This window comes from Somniosus microcephalus, chromosome 5 (genome assembly GCF_052327205.1).
Source record: "Somniosus microcephalus isolate GS21.2 chromosome 5, FLI_Smic_1.0, whole genome shotgun sequence".
NCBI lineage: Eukaryota > Metazoa > Chordata > Chondrichthyes > Squaliformes > Somniosidae > Somniosus > Somniosus microcephalus.
Window position 1 is genome coordinate 321,883,432 of NC_140991.1, and position 21,333 is coordinate 321,904,764.

Here is a 21,333-nt window from a genome sequence, read left to right on the forward strand (position 1 = left end):
AGTCCTCCCACAAACCTCAACTCACCCAGTACTCCACTACCTGAATCCTCACACAAACCTCAACTCACCCAGTACTCCACTACCCGAATCCTCACACAAACCTCAACTCACCCAGTACTCCACTACCCGAATCCTCACACAAACCTCAACTCACCCAGTACTCCACTACCCGAGTCCTCTCACAAACCTCAACTCACCCAATACTCCACAACCCGAGTCCTCACACAAACCTCAACTCACCCAATACTCCACTACCCGAATCCTCACACAAACCTCAACTCACCCAGTACTCCACAACCCGAGTCCTCACACAAACCTCAACTCACCCAGTACTCCACTACCCGAGTCCTCACACAAACCTCAACTCACCCAGTACTCCACTACCTGAATCCTCACACAAACCTCAACTCACCCAGTACTCCACTACCCGAGTCCTCACACAAACCTCAACTCACCCAGTACTCCACTACCCGAGTCCTCACACAAACCTCAACTCACCCAGTACTCCACAACCCGAGTCCTCACACAAACCTCAACTCACCCAGTACTCCACTACCCGAATCCTCACACAAACCTCAACTCACCCAGTACTCCACTACCCGAGTCCTCTCACAAACCTCAACTCACCCAGCACTCCACTACCCGAATCCTCACACAAACCTCAACTCACCCAGTACTCCACTACCCGAGTCCTCACACAAACCTCAACTCACCCAGTACTCCACTACCCGAATCCTCTCACAAACCTCAACTCACCCAGTACTCCACTACCCGAATCCTCACACAAACCTCAACTCACCCAGTACTCCACTACCCGAATCCTCTCACAAACCTCAACTCACCCAGTACTCCACTACCCGAATCCTCACACAAACCTCAACTCACCCAGTACTCCACTACCTGAATCCTCACACAAACCTCAACTCACCCAGTACTCCACTACCCGAATCCTCACACAAACCTCAACTCACCCAGTACTCCACTACCCGAGTCCTCTCACAAACCTCAACTCACCCAGTACTCCACTACCCGAGTCCTCTCACAAACCTCAACTCACCCAGTACTCCACTACCCGAATCCTCACACAAACCTCAACTCACCCAGTACTCCACTACCCGAATCCTCACACAAACCTCAACTCACCCAGTACTCCACTACCCGAATCCTCACACAAACCTCAACTCACCCAGTACTCCACTACCCGAGTCCTCACGCAAACCTCAACTCACCCAGTACTCCACTACCCGAGTCCTCACACAAACCTCAACTCACCCAGTACTCCACTACCCGAATCCTCACACAAACTTCAACTCACCCAGTACTCCACTACCCGAATCCTCTCACAAACCTCAACTCACCCAGTACTCCACTACCGGAATCCTCACACAAACCTCAACTCACCCAGTACTCCACTACCCGAATCCTCACACAAACCTCAACTCACCCAGTACTCCACTACCCGAATCCTCTCACAAACCTCAACTCACCCAGTACTCCACTACCCGAGTCCTCACACAAACCTCAACTCACCCAGTACTCCACTACCTGAATCCTCTCACAAACCTCAACTCACCCAGTACTCCACTACCTGAATCCTCTCACAAACCTCAACTCACCCAGTACTCCACTACCTGAATCCTCACACAAACCTCAACTCACCCAGTACTCCACTACCTGAATCCTCACACAAACCTCAACTCACCCAGTACTCCACTACCCGAATCCTCTCACAAACCTCAACTCACCCAGTACTCCACTACCTGAATCCTCTCACAAACCTCAACTCACCCAGTACTCCACTACCTGAATCCTCACACAAACCTCAACTCACCCAGTACTCCACTACCCGAATCCTCACACAAACCTCAACTCACCCAGTACTCCACTACCCGAATCCTCTCACAAACCTCAACTCACCCAGTACTCCACTACCCGAATCCTCACACAAACCTCAACTCACCCAGTACTCCACTACCCGAGTCCTCACACAAACCTCAACTCACCCAGTACTCCACTACCCGAATCCTCACACAAACCTCAACTCACCCAGTACTCCACTACCCGAGTCCTCACACAAACCTCAACTCACCCAGTACTCCACTACCCGAGTCCTCACACAAACCTCAACTCACCCAATACTCCACTACCTGAATCCTCACACAAACCTCAACTCACCCAGTACTCCACTACCTGAATCCTCACACAAACCTCAACTCACCCAGTACTCCACTACCTGAATCCTCACACAAACCTCAACTCACCCAGTACTCCACTACCCGAATCCTCACACAAACCTCAACTCACCCAGTACTCCACTACCCGAGTCCTCTCACAAACCTCAACTCACCCAGTACTCCACTACCCGAGTCCTCACACAAACCTCAACTCACCCAGTACTCCACTACCCGAGTCCTCACACAAACCTCAACTCACCCAGTACTCCACTACCCGAATCCTCACACAAACCTCAACTCACCCAGTACTCCACCACCTGAATCCTCACACAAACCTCAACTCACCCAGTACTCCACTACCTGAATCCTCACACAAACCTCAACTCACCCAGTACTCCACTACCCGAATCCTCACACAAACCTCAACTCACCCAGTACTCCACTACCCGAGTCCTCTCACAAACCTCAACTCACCCAGTACTCCACAACCCGAGTCCTCACACAAACCTCAACTCACCCAATACTCCACTACCCGAATCCTCACACAAACCTCAACTCACCCAGTACTCCACAACCCGAGTCCTCACACAAACTTCAACTCACCCAATACTCCACTACCCGAATCCTCACACAAACCTCAACTCACCCAGTACTCCACTACCCGAGTCCTCTCACAAACCTCAACTCACCCAGTACTCCACTACCCGAATCCTCACACAAACCTCAACTCACCCAGTACTCCACTACCCGAATCCTCACACAAACCTCAACTCACCCAGTACTCCACAACCCGAGTCCTCACACAAACCTCAACTCACCCAGTACTCCACTACCCGAATCCTCACACAAACCTCAACTCACCCAGTACTCCACAACCCGAGTCCTCACACAAACTTCAACTCACCCAATACTCCACTACCCGAATCCTCACACAAACCTCAACTCACCCAGTACTCCACTACCCGAGTCCTCTCACAAACCTCAACTCACCCAGTACTCCACTACCCGAATCCTCACACAAACTTCAACTCACCCAATACTCCACTACCCGAATCCTCACACAAACCTCAACTCACCCAGTACTCCACAACCCGAGTCCTCACACAAACCTCAACTCACCCAGTACTCCACTACCCGAATCCTCACACAAACCTCAACTCACCCAGTACTCCACTACCCGAATCCTCACACAAACCTCAACTCACCCAGTACTCCACTACCCGAATCCTCACACAAACCTCAACTCACCCAGTACTCCACTACCCGAATCCTCACACAAACCTCAACTCACCCAGTACTCCACTACCCGAATCCTCACACAAACCTCAACTCACCCAGTACTCCACTACCCGAGTCCTCACACAAACCTCAACTCACCCAGTACTCCACTACCCGAATCCTCACACAAACCTCAACTCACCCAGTACTCCACTACCGAGTCCTCTCACAAACCTCAACTCACCCAGTACTCCACTACCCGAGTCCTCACACAAACCTCAACTCACCCAGTACTCCACTACCCGAATCCTCACACAAACCTCAACTCACCCAGTACTCCACTACCCGAATCCTCACACAAACCTCAACTCACCCAGTACTCCACTACCCGAGTCCTCCCACAAACCTCAACTCACCCAGTACTCCACTACCTGAATTCTCACACAAACCTCAACTCACCCAGTACTCCACTACCTGAATCCTCACACAAACCTCAACTCACCCAGTACTCCACTACCCGAATCCTCACACAAACCTCAACTCACCCAGTACTCCACTACCCGAGTCCTCTCACAAACCTCAACTCACCCAGTACTCCACAACCCGAGTCCTCACACAAACCTCAACTCACCCAATACTCCACTACCCGAATCCTCACACAAACCTCAACTCACCCAGTACTCCACAACCCGAGTCCTCACACAAACTTCAACTCACCCAATACTCCACTACCCGAATCCTCACACAAACCTCAACTCACCCAGTACTCCACTACCCGAATCCTCACACAAACCTCAACTCACCCAGTACTCCACTACCCGAGTCCTCACACAAACCTCAACTCACCCAATACTCCACTACCCGAATCCTCACACAAACCTCAACTCACCCAGTACTCCACAACCCGAGTCCTCACACAAACTTCAACTCACCCAATACTCCACTACCCGAATCCTCACACAAACCTCAACTCACCCAGTACTCCACTACCCGAATCCTCACACAAACCTCAACTCACCCAGTACTCCACTACCCGAGTCCTCACACAAACCTCAACTCACCCAGTACTCCACAACCCGAGTCCTCACACAAACTTCAACTCACCCAATACTCCACTACCCGAATCCTCACACAAACCTCAACTCACCCAGTACTCCACTACCCGAGTCCTCTCACAAACCTCAACTCACCCAGTACTCCACTACCCGAATCCTCACACAAACCTCAACTCACCCAGTACTCCACTACCCGAATCCTCACACAAACCTCAACTCACCCAGTACTCCACAACCCGAGTCCTCACACAAACCTCAACTCACCCAGTACTCCACTACCCGAATCCTCACACAAACCTCAACTCACCCAGTACTCCACAACCCGAGTCCTCACACAAACTTCAACTCACCCAGTACTCCACTACCCGAATCCTCACACAAACCTCAACTCACCCAGTACTCCACTACCCGAGTCCTCTCACAAACCTCAACTCACCCAGTACTCCACTACCCGAATCCTCACACAAACTTCAACTCACCCAATACTCCACTACCCGAATCCTCACACAAACCTCAACTCACCCAGTACTCCACAACCCGAATCCTCACACAAACCTCAACTCACCCAGTACTCCACTACCCGAATCCTCACACAAACCTCAACTCACCCAGTACTCCACTACCCGAATCCTCACACAAACCTCAACTCACCCAGTACTCCACTACCCGAGTCCTCACACAAACCTCAACTCACCCAGTACTCCACTACCCGAATCCTCACACAAACCTCAACTCACCCAGTACTCCACTACCGAGTCCTCTCACAAACCTCAACTCACCCAGTACTCCACTACCCGAGTCCTCACACAAACCTCAACTCACCCAGTACTCCACTACCCGAATCCTCACACAAACCTCAACTCACCCAGTACTCCACTACCCGAATCCTCACACAAACCTCAACTCACCCAGTACTCCACTACCCGAGTCCTCCCACAAACCTCAACTCACCCAGTACTCCACTACCTGAATTCTCACACAAACCTCAACTCACCCAGTACTCCACTACCTGAATCCTCACACAAACCTCAACTCACCCAGTACTCCACTACCCGAATCCTCACACAAACCTCAACTCACCCAGTACTCCACTACCCGAGTCCTCTCACAAACCTCAACTCACCCAGTACTCCACAACCCGAGTCCTCACACAAACCTCAACTCACCCAATACTCCACTACCCGAATCCTCACACAAACCTCAACTCACCCAGTACTCCACAACCCGAGTCCTCACACAAACTTCAACTCACCCAATACTCCACTACCCGAATCCTCACACAAACCTCAACTCACCCAGTACTCCACTACCCGAATCCTCACACAAACCTCAACTCACCCAGTACTCCACTACCCGAGTCCTCACACAAACCTCAACTCACCCAATACTCCACTACCCGAATCCTCACACAAACCTCAACTCACCCAGTACTCCACAACCCGAGTCCTCACACAAACTTCAACTCACCCAATACTCCACTACCCGAATCCTCACACAAACCTCAACTCACCCAGTACTCCACTACCCGAATCCTCACACAAACCTCAACTCACCCAGTACTCCACTACCCGAATCCTCACACAAACCTCAACTCACCCAGTACTCCACTACCCGAGTCCTCACACAAACCTCAACTCACCCAGTACTCCACTACCCGAGTCCTTACACAAACCTCAACTCACCCAGTACTCCACTACCTGAATCCTCACACAAACCTCAACTCACCCAGTACTCCACTACCCGAGTCCTCACACAAACCTCAACTCACCCAGTACTCCACTACCCGAGTCCTCACACAAACCTCAACTCACCCAGTACTCTACTACCCGAGTCCTTACACAAACCTCAACTCACCCAGTACTCCACTACCCGAATCCTCACACAAACCTCAACTCACCCAGTACTCCACTACCCGAGTCCTTACACAAACCTCAACTCACCCAGTACTCCACTACCCGAATCCTCACACAAACCTCAACTCACCCAGTACTCCACTACCCGAGTCCTCTCACAAACCTCAACTCACCCAGTACTCCACTACCCGAATCCTCACACAAACCTCAACTCACCCAGTACTCCACTACCCGAGTCCTCACACAAACCTCAACTCACCCAGTACTCCACTACCCGAATCCTCACACAAACCTCAACTCACCCAGTACTCCACTACCCGAATCCTCACACAAACCTCAACTCACCCAGTACTCCACAACCCGAGTCCTCTCACAAACCTCAACTCACCCAGTACTCCACTACCCGAATCCTCACACAAACCTCAACTCACCCAGTACTCCACAACCCGAATCCTCACACAAACTTCAACTCACCCAATACTCCACTACCCGAATCCTCACACAAACCTCAACTCACCCAGTACTCCACTACCCGAGTCCTCTCTCAAACCTCAACTCACCCAGTACTCCACAACCCGAGTCCTCACACAAACCTCAACTCACCCAGTACTCCACTACCCGAATCCTCTCACAAACCTCAACTCACCCAGTACTCCACTACCCGAGTCCTCACACAAACCTCAACTCACCCAGTACTCCACTACCCGAGTCCTCACACAAACTTCAACTCATTCAGTACTCCACTACCCGAGTCCTCACACAAACCTCAACTCACCCAGTACTCCACTACCCGAGTCCTCTCTCAAACCTCAACTCACCCAGTACTCCACTACCCGAGTCCTCACACAAACCTCAACTCACCCAGTACTCCACTACCCGAGTCCTTACACAAACCTCAACTCACCCAGTACTCCACTACCTGAATCCTCACACAAACCTCAACTCACCCAGTACTCCACTACCCGAGTCCTCACACAAACCTCAACTCACCCAGTACTCCACTACCCGAATCCTCACACAAACCTCAACTCACCCAGTACTCCACTACCCGAGTCCTTACACAAACCTCAACTCACCCAGTACTCCACTACCCGAGTCCTCTCACAAACCTCAACTCACCCAGTACTCCACTACCCGAATCCTCACACAAACCTCAACTCACCCAGTACTCCACTACCCGAGTCCTCACACAAACTTCAACTCACCCAATACTCCACTACCCGAATCCTCACACAAACCTCAACTCACCCAGTACTCCACTACCCGAGTCCTCTCACAAACCTCAACTCACCCAGTACTCCACTACCCGAATCCTCACACAAACCTCAACTCACCCAGTACTCCACTACCCGAATCCTCACACAAACCTCAACTCACCCAGTACTCCACAACCCGAGTCCTCACACAAACCTCAACTCACCCAGTACTCCACTACCCGAATCCTCACACAAACCTCAACTCACCCAGTACTCCACAACCCGAGTCCTCACACAAACTTCAACTCACCCAATACTCCACTACCCGAATCCTCACACAAACCTCAACTCACCCAGTACTCCACTACCCGAGTCCTCTCACAAACCTCAACTCACCCAGTACTCCACTACCCGAATCCTCACACAAACTTCAACTCACCCAATACTCCACTACCCGAATCCTCACACAAACCTCAACTCACCCAGTACTCCACAACCCGAATCCTCACACAAACCTCAACTCACCCAGTACTCCACTACCCGAATCCTCACACAAACCTCAACTCACCCAGTACTCCACTACCCGAATCCTCACACAAACCTCAACTCACCCAGTACTCCACTACCCGAGTCCTCACACAAACCTCAACTCACCCAGTACTCCACTACCCGAATCCTCACACAAACCTCAACTCACCCAGTACTCCACTACCGAGTCCTCTCACAAACCTCAACTCACCCAGTACTCCACTACCCGAGTCCTCACACAAACCTCAACTCACCCAGTACTCCACTACCCGAATCCTCACACAAACCTCAACTCACCCAGTACTCCACTACCCGAATCCTCACACAAACCTCAACTCACCCAGTACTCCACTACCCGAGTCCTCCCACAAACCTCAACTCACCCAGTACTCCACTACCTGAATTCTCACACAAACCTCAACTCACCCAGTACTCCACTACCTGAATCCTCACACAAACCTCAACTCACCCAGTACTCCACTACCCGAATCCTCACACAAACCTCAACTCACCCAGTACTCCACTACCCGAGTCCTCTCACAAACCTCAACTCACCCAGTACTCCACAACCCGAGTCCTCACACAAACCTCAACTCACCCAATACTCCACTACCCGAATCCTCACACAAACCTCAACTCACCCAGTACTCCACAACCCGAGTCCTCACACAAACTTCAACTCACCCAATACTCCACTACCCGAATCCTCACACAAACCTCAACTCACCCAGTACTCCACTACCCGAATCCTCACACAAACCTCAACTCACCCAGTACTCCACTACCCGAGTCCTCACACAAACCTCAACTCACCCAATACTCCACTACCCGAATCCTCACACAAACCTCAACTCACCCAGTACTCCACAACCCGAGTCCTCACACAAACTTCAACTCACCCAATACTCCACTACCCGAATCCTCACACAAACCTCAACTCACCCAGTACTCCACTACCCGAATCCTCACACAAACCTCAACTCACCCAGTACTCCACTACCCGAATCCTCACACAAACCTCAACTCACCCAGTACTCCACTACCCGAGTCCTCACACAAACCTCAACTCACCCAGTACTCCACTACCCGAGTCCTTACACAAACCTCAACTCACCCAGTACTCCACTACCTGAATCCTCACACAAACCTCAACTCACCCAGTACTCCACTACCCGAGTCCTCACACAAACCTCAACTCACCCAGTACTCCACTACCCGAGTCCTCACACAAACCTCAACTCACCCAGTACTCTACTACCCGAGTCCTTACACAAACCTCAACTCACCCAGTACTCCACTACCCGAATCCTCACACAAACCTCAACTCACCCAGTACTCCACTACCCGAGTCCTTACACAAACCTCAACTCACCCAGTACTCCACTACCCGAATCCTCACACAAACCTCAACTCACCCAGTACTCCACTACCCGAGTCCTCTCACAAACCTCAACTCACCCAGTACTCCACTACCCGAATCCTCACACAAACCTCAACTCACCCAGTACTCCACTACCCGAGTCCTCACACAAACCTCAACTCACCCAGTACTCCACTACCCGAATCCTCACACAAACCTCAACTCACCCAGTACTCCACTACCCGAATCCTCACACAAACCTCAACTCACCCAGTACTCCACAACCCGAGTCCTCTCACAAACCTCAACTCACCCAGTACTCCACTACCCGAATCCTCACACAAACCTCAACTCACCCAGTACTCCACAACCCGAATCCTCACACAAACCTCAACTCACCCAGTACTCCACAACCCGAATCCTCACACAAACTTCAACTCACCCAATACTCCACTACCCGAATCCTCACACAAACCTCAACTCACCCAGTACTCCACTACCCGAGTCCTCTCTCAAACCTCAACTCACCCAGTACTCCACAACCCGAGTCCTCACACAAACCTCAACTCACCCAGTACTCCACTACCCGAATCCTCTCACAAACCTCAACTCACCCAGTACTCCACTACCCGAGTCCTCACACAAACCTCAACTCACCCAGTACTCCACTACCCGAGTCCTCACACAAACTTCAACTCATTCAGTACTCCACTACCCGAGTCCTCACACAAACCTCAACTCACCCAGTACTCCACTACCCGAGTCCTCTCTCAAACCTCAACTCACCCAGTACTCCACTACCCGAGTCCTCACACAAACCTCAACTCACCCAGTACTCCACTACCCGAGTCCTTACACAAACCTCAACTCACCCAGTACTCCACTACCTGAATCCTCACACAAACCTCAACTCACCCAGTACTCCACTACCCGAGTCCTCACACAAACCTCAACTCACCCAGTACTCCACTACCCGAGTCCTCACACAAACCTCAACTCACCCAGTACTCTACTACCCGAGTCCTTACACAAACCTCAACTCACCCAGTACTCCACTACCCGAATCCTCACACAAACCTCAACTCACCCAGTACTCCACTACCCGAGTCCTTACACAAACCTCAACTCACCCAGTACTCCACTACCCGAATCCTCACACAAACCTCAACTCACCCAGTACTCCACTACCCGAGTCCTCTCACAAACCTCAACTCACCCAGTACTCCACTACCCGAATCCTCACACAAACCTCAACTCACCCAGTACTCCACTACCCGAGTCCTCACACAAACCTCAACTCACCCAGTACTCCACTACCCGAATCCTCACACAAACCTCAACTCACCCAGTACTCCACTACCCGAATCCTCACACAAACCTCAACTCACCCAGTACTCCACAACCCGAGTCCTCTCACAAACCTCAACTCACCCAGTACTCCACTACCCGAATCCTCACACAAACCTCAACTCACCCAGTACTCCACAACCCGAATCCTCACACAAACTTCAACTCACCCAATACTCCACTACCCGAATCATCACACAAACCTCAACTCACCCAGTACTCCACTACCCGAGTCCTCTCTCAAACCTCAACTCACCCAGTACTCCACAACCCGAGTCCTCACACAAACCTCAACTCACCCAGTACTCCACTACCCGAATCCTCTCACAAACCTCAACTCACCCAGTACTCCACTACCCGAGTCCTCACACAAACCTCAACTCACCCAGTACTCCACTACCCGAGTCCTCACACAAACTTCAACTCATTCAGTACTCCACTACCCGAGTCCTCACACAAACCTCAACTCACCCAGTACTCCACTACCCGAGTCCTCTCTCAAACCTCAACTCACCCAGTACTCCACAACCCGAGTCCTCACATAAACCTCAACTCACCCAGTACTCCACTACCCGAATCCTCACACAAACCTCAACTCACCCAATACTCCACTACCCGAGTCCTCACACAAACTTCAACTCATTCAGTACTCCACTACCCGAGTCCTCACACAAACCTCAACTCACCCAGTACTCCACTACCTGAATCCTCACACAAACCTCAACTCACCCAGTACTCCACTACCCGAGTCCTCACACAAACCTCAACTCACCCAATACTCCACAACCCGAGTCCTCACACAAACCTCAACTCACCCAGTACTCCACTACCCGAGTCCTCACACAAACCTCAACTCACCCAGTACTCCACTCCCCGAATCCTCACACAAACCTCAACTCACCCAGTACTCCCCTACCCGAATCCTCACACAAACCTCAACTCACCCAGTACTCCACTACCTGAATCCTCACACAAACCTCAACTCACCCAGTACTCCACTACCCGAGTCCTCACACAAACTTCAACTCATTCAGTACTCCACTACCCGAGTCCTCACACAAACCTCAACTCACCCAGTACTCCACTACCCGAGTCCTCTCTCAAACCTCAACTCACCCAGTACTCCACTACCCGAGTCCTCACACAAACCTCAACTCACCCAGTACTCCACTACCCGAGTCCTTACACAAACCTCAACTCACCCAGTACTCCACTACCTGAATCCTCACACAAACCTCAACTCACCCAGTACTCCACTACCCGAGTCCTCACACAAACCTCAACTCACCCAGTACTCCACTACCCGAGTCCTCACACAAACCTCAACTCACCCAGTACTCTACTACCCGAGTCCTTACACAAACCTCAACTCACCCAGTACTCCACTACCCGAATCCTCACACAAACCTCAACTCACCCAGTACTCCACTACCCGAGTCCTTACACAAACCTCAACTCACCCAGTACTCCACTACCCGAATCCTCACACAAACCTCAACTCACCCAGTACTCCACTACCCGAGTCCTCTCACAAACCTCAACTCACCCAGTACTCCACTACCCGAATCCTCACACAAACCTCAACTCACCCAGTACTCCACTACCCGAGTCCTCACACAAACCTCAACTCACCCAGTACTCCACTACCCGAATCCTCACACAAACCTCAACTCACCCAGTACTCCACTACCCGAATCCTCACACAAACCTCAACTCACCCAGTACTCCACAACCCGAGTCCTCTCACAAACCTCAACTCACCCAGTACTCCACTACCCGAATCCTCACACAAACCTCAACTCACCCAGTACTCCACAACCCGAATCCTCACACAAACTTCAACTCACCCAATACTCCACTACCCGAATCATCACACAAACCTCAACTCACCCAGTACTCCACTACCCGAGTCCTCTCTCAAACCTCAACTCACCCAGTACTCCACAACCCGAGTCCTCACACAAACCTCAACTCACCCAGTACTCCACTACCCGAATCCTCTCACAAACCTCAACTCACCCAGTACTCCACTACCCGAGTCCTCACACAAACCTCAACTCACCCAGTACTCCACTACCCGAGTCCTCACACAAACTTCAACTCATTCAGTACTCCACTACCCGAGTCCTCACACAAACCTCAACTCACCCAGTACTCCACTACCCGAGTCCTCTCTCAAACCTCAACTCACCCAGTACTCCACAACCCGAGTCCTCACATAAACCTCAACTCACCCAGTACTCCACTACCCGAATCCTCACACAAACCTCAACTCACCCAATACTCCACTACCCGAGTCCTCACACAAACTTCAACTCATTCAGTACTCCACTACCCGAGTCCTCACACAAACCTCAACTCACCCAGTACTCCACTACCTGAATCCTCACACAAACCTCAACTCACCCAGTACTCCACTACCCGAGTCCTCACACAAACCTCAACTCACCCAATACTCCACAACCCGAGTCCTCACACAAACCTCAACTCACCCAGTACTCCACTACCCGAGTCCTCACACAAACCTCAACTCACCCAGTACTCCACAACCCGAATCCTCACACAAACCTCAACTCACCCAGTACTCCACTACCCGAATCCTCACACAAACCTCAACTCACCCAGTACTCCACTCCCCGAATCCTCACACAAACCTCAACTCACCCAGTACTCCCCTACCCGAATCCTCACACAAACCTCAACTCACCCAGTACTCCACTACCTGAATCCTCACACAAACCTCAACTCACCCAGTACTCCACTATCTGAATCCTATCCCATATTAAGGACAGCTTGTGCATCAGCGCACGATGATCGCCACTGGCTCCCCATCCCCAGGGTATTGAATACAAAATCTCAGCCTTGTTTACAAATCCATAGCCTCTCCCCCCGACCTCTGCAACCGACTCCAGCTGTATGTCCTCTCTCTCGTGACGGAGCCATTATGGTTCTGCATTCCTGGCATTTCCTTCTTAAACGCCTCTCCCAGTGCCCCCTGTCCCTCCTTCCCTCCCCCCCCCCCCCCCCCCCCGACTGGTTTTTCCCATGCCCCCTCACAGTAACTCATTCTATGAATCGTGCTGGCTGATCTCCAGAATGGCGTGATTGTGTTGTGCTTCTTACTTTGAGCAGGTATTCAGCTGGTGTCCGAGATCTCTGAGGAAGAATTGAAGGCGGCTTCAGGCACTGTCCCTGACCTTCCGGAGGGGATCACAGTAGCTTATACTGTGCCTGAGAAAGTACGTCTCAATGTTAATACTGTAATGACACGACGTGGAATCTTCACACTGTAAATGATAACATTAGATAAAAAATATGTATCATATATCCTCAGAATAAAACTCTGGGATAATGCTGAAAGAAAATTGATTTTAACACTTAAATGTAGTTTGGTTCTTTATATAAGGTGTCGTTTGTATTTCCGTTTACTTTTCCTTCCTGCATTCCCCCACCCATCCCCCTCACCAGGCAGCTTTGTGAGCTTGGGCTGGATATCTCTTCTCGGGCTCCTGCCCCTTCCTGTTCTGTAGCCAGTTACTAAGAAGTATCTGAGGATTATCTCGGCTCTCCTGACCACACTTTGCTTTCATTCTTGTTTGTTTCTGTCCTATAATCAGGAGGAGGATACAGAGACCATTGGAGATATGGTGCCAGAGGTAGAGCAGAGTCTGGAGGATCTCATGGCTGCGATGAAGCGCCTTTAACAGTTTCACCTACACAATCGTGGTTACTGATGTGATCCAAATGATTGGACCTTTTAACACACCGGCCTGCCACCTGACTAGTGCTATTAACTGTTGTCAATTATAGTAAATATAATTAAATCAGTGTTTCAAACCCTAGTTGTAACCCCAAGAATCATTGATCCTCTTGAGGACCATTATACATTGTCAACTCTTCACATTCCTCTGGAGCTGGTATGTTGGTGTAAATGTATGATTGTGTTTAATTAAACCATGCAAGCTTAAGTGATGCTGTGATCTGCAGATGTTTAAAATCCTAGAATAGTACCTTTTAATATAAATAGAGCTGTATTGTAGTGGAACCTCGATTAACCACACACTCAAAAATCCAGTTTCTGGGAGTCAGGAGATGTCTAAGAATCCAGGACTCCGTTTTCCTTAGACCAGCTTAATGCAATTGAGTGTTCTGCTTAATACCCTGTAGACTCTAGTCTCTGGATCCAGTGGGAGAAGTATTTGCTGTCTGGATGTTAGAACCTGGCAGAATTCACTGTCCTCGCAGCTCTGATATTTACCCTTGGGCCAGGAAAGCAGTAGAACTCGGCCCTGCCACTCCAGGATCGGGCTGATAGAAAATGCTACTTTTAAAATGGAAAATAACAGTGGTTGCTACTCGCACTTGCTGAGAACTTCATCGAGCAATCCGAATAGATCAGTCGGAAGCTAAAGAAACACATTGTTAAGCTGTGTATGGGGAACTGTGCCAATTTCCGGTATCGGGGCAGTCCCCTTTGTTACGGCAGGTTCCATTTTGATCTGTAAGGGAGCGATGAACCAGCAAAATAACGGACACTAAAGGGATTTGTTTTCTCAAGTCTTGTGCTTGATAAAATTGTCGGAGTAAATATGTCGATGAACATAATGAGCGAATTTCCCAGGACATGTCTGTTTAGGCTAATGATTGATTCCCTTTGGGGAGGTATTTTAGGTGGTGTGACCTGTAAAATCCGAAGTGTATGTAGACAAAGGTTAGTCTGATCGATACAACTTCTGGTACATTTATCCAGTTCGATGAAAGAGACAAAGAGTTTATTCTTTCTGGATATACGGCTGATAACCTACATAGAAGCTGCAACATGGAAACTGGTCCTTTGACCTGACTAGTCTATGTCGGAATCCACACAAGCTAATTGTCCCTAATCGCATTCACTACAACAACAACTTGTATTTATATAGCGCCTTTAACATAGTAAAATGTTCCAAGGCGCTTCACAGGAGTATTAAAACCACCTCACAATCACACCCATTATCAATCTTAAAAGGTAATTAAACCTAGAAAGGAAATGTCTGAAGTTGAGGCCAAAATAGCATTTTGTACTGATCATTTTGTTAAAGCTTTTACTGCATCATTGAATAGGTGGCCACAGGAAATGGGGAATGAGAACGGTAATGGGACCATGGTTGGTTTGCATCCTTGGTGTCATATTTGACCCTGAAATGAGCTTCCGACCACATATCCGCAGCATAACTAAGACCGCCTATTTCCACCTCTGTAACATCGCCCGTCTCCGCCCTTGCCTCAGCTCATCCGTTGCTGAAACCCTCATCCATGCCTTTGTTACCTCCAGACTCGACTATTCCAACGCACTCCTGGCCGGCCTCCCACATTCCACCCTACGTAAACTTGAGGTCATCCAAAACTCTGCTGCCCGTGTCCTAACTCGCCCCAAGTCCTGTTCGCCCATCTCCCCTGTGCTCGCTGACCTACATTGGCTCCTGGTTAAGCAATGTCTAAATTTCAAAATTTTCATCCTTGTTTTTAAATCCCTCCAAGGCCCTCGCCCCTCCCTAGCTCTGTAATGTCCTCCAGCCCCACAACCACCCCTCCCTCACCCAGAGGTATCTGTGCTCCTCTAATTCTGCCCTCTTGAGCATCCCTGATTATAATCGCTCAACCTTTGGTGGCCGTGCCTTCTGTTGCCTGGGCCCTAAGCTCTGGAATTCCCTGCCTAAACCTCTCCGCCTCGCTACCTCTCTTTCCTCCTTTAAGACGCTCCTTAAAACCTACGTCTTCGACCCAGCTTTTGGGTCACCTGCGCTAATTTCTCCTTTTGTGGCTCGGTGTCAATTTCTTTGTCTTATAATACTCCTGTGCAGCGCCTTGGAACGTTTTACTACATTAAAGGTGCTGTATAAATACAAGTTGTTGTTGTTGAGTGAAAGTGGGCGGGTTGGGTTCGGGTTTTACATTTTTATAACTTTCACTTCCCGGCCCACCCGTTCCTGTGAAAATGCCGGCCATAACGTTCCAAAGCACGTCACAGTTGGAGATCAGATCCAATCAAACGGGGAAGTCGACAAGTGTGCTCGATGGAGTCGGTCTTAAGGATGCTTTTGAAGGTGAGAGAAGATGTAGCAAGGCAAAGTAGTATAAAATTTAAATCGCAAGGGAGGCCAGGTGATTGAACACACTGCCACTGAGTATATCAGAATATTTACAACACAGAAACAGGCCCACAGGTCCGTGCCGGTGTTTCTGCTCCACACGAGCCTCATTTCACCCCATCAGCATAACCTATTCCTTTCTCCCTCATGTTTAGCTTCCCCTTAAATCCATCTTTACTATTCGCTTCAACCACTCCCTGTGGTAGCGAGTTCCACATTCTCACCACTCTCTGGGTAAAGTTGTTTCTCCTGAATTCCCTATTGGATTTATTAGTGACTATCTTATGTTTATGGCCGCTATTTTTTGACACCCCTGCAAGTGGAAATATCCTTTCCACGTCTAACCTAGCAAACACCTTCATAATTGTAAAGTGCTCGATCAGCTCGCCTCTCGGCCTTCTCTTGGAGAGTAAAGAGCCCAGCCTGTTCACTCTTTCCTGATGGGTATAATCTCTTAGTTCTGGTATCATTCTTGTAAATCTTTTCTGCACCCTCTCCAGTGCCTCTATATCCTTTTTAGTAATATGGAGACCAGAACTCTTCACAGTACTCCAAGTGTGGTCTAACCAAGGTATACGGAGAGACTGTTCACAGTCCTCTAAGTGCGGTCTAACCAAGGTTCGATACAAGTTTAATAAAACTTCTCTGCTTTTCAATTGTCCCTCTAGAAATGAACCCCAGTGCTTTGTTTGCATTTTTCATGGCCTTGTTAACCTGCGTTGCTACTTTTAATGATTTGTGAATCTGTACCTAGGATCCCTTTGCTTCTCTACCCCATTTAGACTTATTTTCCAAGAAGTATGTGGCCTATCAAAATGCACCACCTCACAATTACCTATATTGCAATTCATTTGCCAATTACACACCCATTCTGCCAGTTTATTCTTGTATTTTGTTGCGGTCCTCCTCAGTATTAACTATACCCCTCCATTAATTTCTCAGTTAGAATTTCTGGCCTGTAGATTGGTGATCATGGGGTGTATATTGAGCCTCTGATTAAGGTATCCAAATGAGCAAAGAACAGTATGCAGTTGCCTTGGGAATATTCTTTCAAATAGCGCAGTCGGGGGAAGGTGAGACTGATCCACCGCGTGTTGTCCATTGGTAAATGCACACGTGTATTTGATTAATAACTAATTAGTATACTAATTCTTTGAGACTTGGAGCTTAGGGATCAGACGAAGGTAACAATTTGGAACCTATCAGCAGTGAAGTACAGTAATCGTCCTCCAAATAGGAAGACGTGTGGTTTCAATTATCAATATTTTTTAACACTCTAGAAGGGGAGATGAAAGGACGGAATTGGTTTATAGGATTAGTCAAAAGTTTATTTAAAAAGCTATTTTTTTTCCATTGAGCTTGAAGAAAAGGAAAGGGGAAAGCTTCATCCTTCACCGGCCACATTGAACATAGAAATCCTGTGAGCAGCCAGTGTCTGGGTTCAACCATTCGACATCTTGTTTGAGAACTGATTAAATCTCCCCTATTCTATTATATCATCCAGGGATTTAAGTAACAAATTGGAAACATAAGCATCAAGTTTCAGTCGTTCTGCTGAGTTGCAGCCCACGGGTCCGGATGCCAGTAAAGGTCAATAGCGTCAATTTTCAGATGTTGGAGAGGTTGAACCCAGCATATCTAAGTGCTCGTGTAAACCTAGATCGGGAGTAAAGTGAGCAAATTGCACAAAACGGTCAGTTCACTTTCTTAATTATTCACGCATCGCTGTGCAGTTTTGTCCTTGTATCACAAGCGAGCTTTATGGTCTTTACCTCAATTGTACTGAATTTTCAATTCATCATGTTTTTGTAATGTTAAATACAGCATTTTGAGTCAACATTTATGCCAGGAGAGATGAATCCTGTCTGGTTACTTCAGTAATTTGGGATGTTAATTAGTAAACTAAGAAGGAATAATTGTGCACTCTCTCAAGCATCACACCACTCTGCTGAAATGGATCTTGTGTGATCCCCAAGTGTCACCTTATTCTGATCTTCCTTCATCGTCGCTGGGTCAAAATCCTGCAACTCCCTCCCTAACAGCACTGTGGGAGCACCTTCACCACACGGACGGCAGCGGCTCACCACCACCTTCTCGAGGGCAATTAGGGATGGGCAATAAATGTCGGCTATGCCAGCGATACCCATAGTCCAATAATGAATTTTAAAAAAATTCTTCAAAGCATTGATGGTATTGGATTCCCAAAGAGAAACCCATTGAACAAATTTCTAGTACTGAAGCAAAATAGGGCCGTGGGGTGGCACTGAAGCATTAACCAACCCTCCTTTAAACCAGCAGCTTGTCGCGTTCTGCCCCTTCAAATCCACACATAGCCATCAGCTGCTGTCTACCAGTCCTGGGTGCCTACTGTACCTGAATGCAAATCTGCCATAAAATAGCAGGGATATCTGCAACATCATGCCTGGATTATTACAATATTAAAATAAAGCTCCTGCCTTGGTACAGTACTAAGGGAGTGCTGCACCATCTGAGGTGCTGTTCGTCGTGTGCGACACCAGGAGCACAACACCCTGCAGACCAGAGTTGGAAGAGTGGAGGATGCGAGCAGGGACAGAGGAGTGTGGCCATGGACTGCTCTGGAGACAACATGGAGGATTTTGAAGTCAATGCACTGAAGGATGGAGCGTCAATGAAGATCAGCAAGGCTAGGGTTGATAGATCGACAGTACATGGTGTGGGATAGATGTGGGCGGTGGTGTTAACAAAGGGTTGAATTTGGGAGATGAAGTGCATTGGAAAGGTTGAATCTCGGTGACAAAGGCATAGCTGATGGTTTCAGTGGCAAAAAGGGTGAGTAAGTAACATTAGTGAGAAGCAGATGTTTTAGTGGTGTGTTTAATATTGAGGTTCTGATATACTGCTGAAACTAGCAATATTTCCCCATAGTGTTGATTCACTATATTGCATTGCCAAAAATTGCTCCAACAGCAAATCAAGCATAAAAATCTACATCAAGATCGTCTGCGAGAGCTGGATCCCATTCCCACTTCAGAGGTCACAGGATTTTTTTGGAAGGAAGGTGTTTAAGGTTCCTTCCAAAATGTTGTTTTCCTTACAAAGAAAGAATGGTATTTTTTGTTGCTCCATTCAAGTATAAGACCTTTTGAAACAAATTTATCTTCAATATTAGAACACTGATATACAAAATCAGCACTGGTATAAACGTCAAAAGGCACACGTGGAAAATCTCGTTCCTTTTTACAGGTAGTGTTTTGGTTCAGTAATTTACAAAGTATGTTCTGCTAATTCAGAACACGAGTCGGGTAGCTCGATCCCAGTTACTGACTGAAAGGATTTCTCTTTCCTCTCAATGTGCCAGAGGCTTTAGTGCTCGACCCCAATTCTTCACTCTGATAAATTTCTTCATGTTACACAATGCAAATAACAATTACTTCAGTTTCTTAGGAAATTTCCACTTCAAAACTTTCATACAAGTCCGTTTTAGGCTTGATGTTGCATACTGTGCTCAAGACAACGGTCTAAAAAAAGGACACTTTGTCCTGGTCCGTTCCACAGCTCGTGTTTCTGTCTGCAAGTCACTTGTATCCCAATTCCAGGTAGGGATTCGGAGCCAGAGCATTCCTTAAACTGAAAGTGTCTCCATAGGAAGAATGCCTTGAAAGAGCTTTCCCACCAACCATCGAGGCCTCAGCTTCCTTAATATCCATTGCTCTCTTGTATAACTCAGCAGCCTTTTCAAAATTGGCCTCCTCATAACTGCAACATAAATTACAAGATAACATCAGTCTTGTACTCTGGGACACTAATGCGAAAGGGTATCTGCACATCACTCATTTTGCCCACTAACATTGCAACTATCAAATTAAACCAATCTAAATTTTGCAAAATATTTTACAAGTCTCTGATTGACGTCCCTTTTCTTAGTGAATGATGGCCCCTCGTTGCCAGAGCACACGGTACCACAACATGGCCGGTCGCAGGTTCACACGATCATTTCCTCGAGTGTCCAATCTTCACCGTGCCGTTACAGAAGGTGCAGAAATCAGGCACCACCTCGCAGGGAGGTGGGGAGCGAATCACTGAGCTACTCTCACATCTGCTGTGGGCTTGAACACTGACCTTTGGCAGAGGCTCAGAGCCTCTTGGCCAGAGATAGGGGATGATGACACCCAAGCAGAGAGACAGATTTAAAACTTTAAAAGGGGGAGGGAAAAAAGATTGTACAAATCAGTGATTGAACCTTTTTATTGAAATTGGTTCAAATATATCGAATAGACCAGATTGCACAATATTTTAAACGTTTTGAAGCATTGTGTAGGCAGAGATACATTATTTGGAAATTTAAAATATTAAAAACACCAAAATTACATGAATACCTAAAGTAGATTAGGTGTTTCTTTTTATGGGATTTGGCAATACTTGTATCCTGTAAAAAAAAATCATATCACCATAATTTACAGTCACAACATTCCCTTTTTCTATCTGCCCTTCT

The 21,333-nt window shown here is 48.4% G+C and overlaps 2 protein-coding genes across 6 annotated transcripts in view; one reads left to right on the forward strand and one right to left on the reverse strand.

Moving 5' to 3' along the window:
- Window positions 1–14,699, forward strand: part of uba5 (ubiquitin-like modifier activating enzyme 5) — a 32,813-nt gene extending 18,114 nt beyond the window's left edge. For both annotated transcript variants that reach the window (XM_085989332.1, XM_085989333.1), the window contains 2 exons: window positions 13,864–13,970; window positions 14,349–14,699. In XM_085989332.1, coding sequence (XP_085845458.1) covers window positions 13,864–13,970; window positions 14,349–14,435 — 194 coding nt within the window. In that variant the 3' untranslated portion in view covers window positions 14,436–14,699. The remainder of the gene's footprint in view (window positions 1–13,863; window positions 13,971–14,348) is intronic.
- Window positions 14,700–19,977: 5,278 nt separating this feature from the next.
- nphp3 (nephronophthisis 3) overlaps window positions 19,978–21,333 on the reverse strand; it is a 99,330-nt gene continuing 97,974 nt past the window's right edge. For all 4 annotated transcript variants that reach the window (XM_085989329.1, XM_085989331.1, XM_085989328.1 and 1 more), the window contains one exon: window positions 19,978–20,597. In XM_085989329.1, coding sequence (XP_085845455.1) covers window positions 20,417–20,597 — 181 coding nt within the window. In that variant the 3' untranslated portion in view covers window positions 19,978–20,416. The remainder of the gene's footprint in view (window positions 20,598–21,333) is intronic.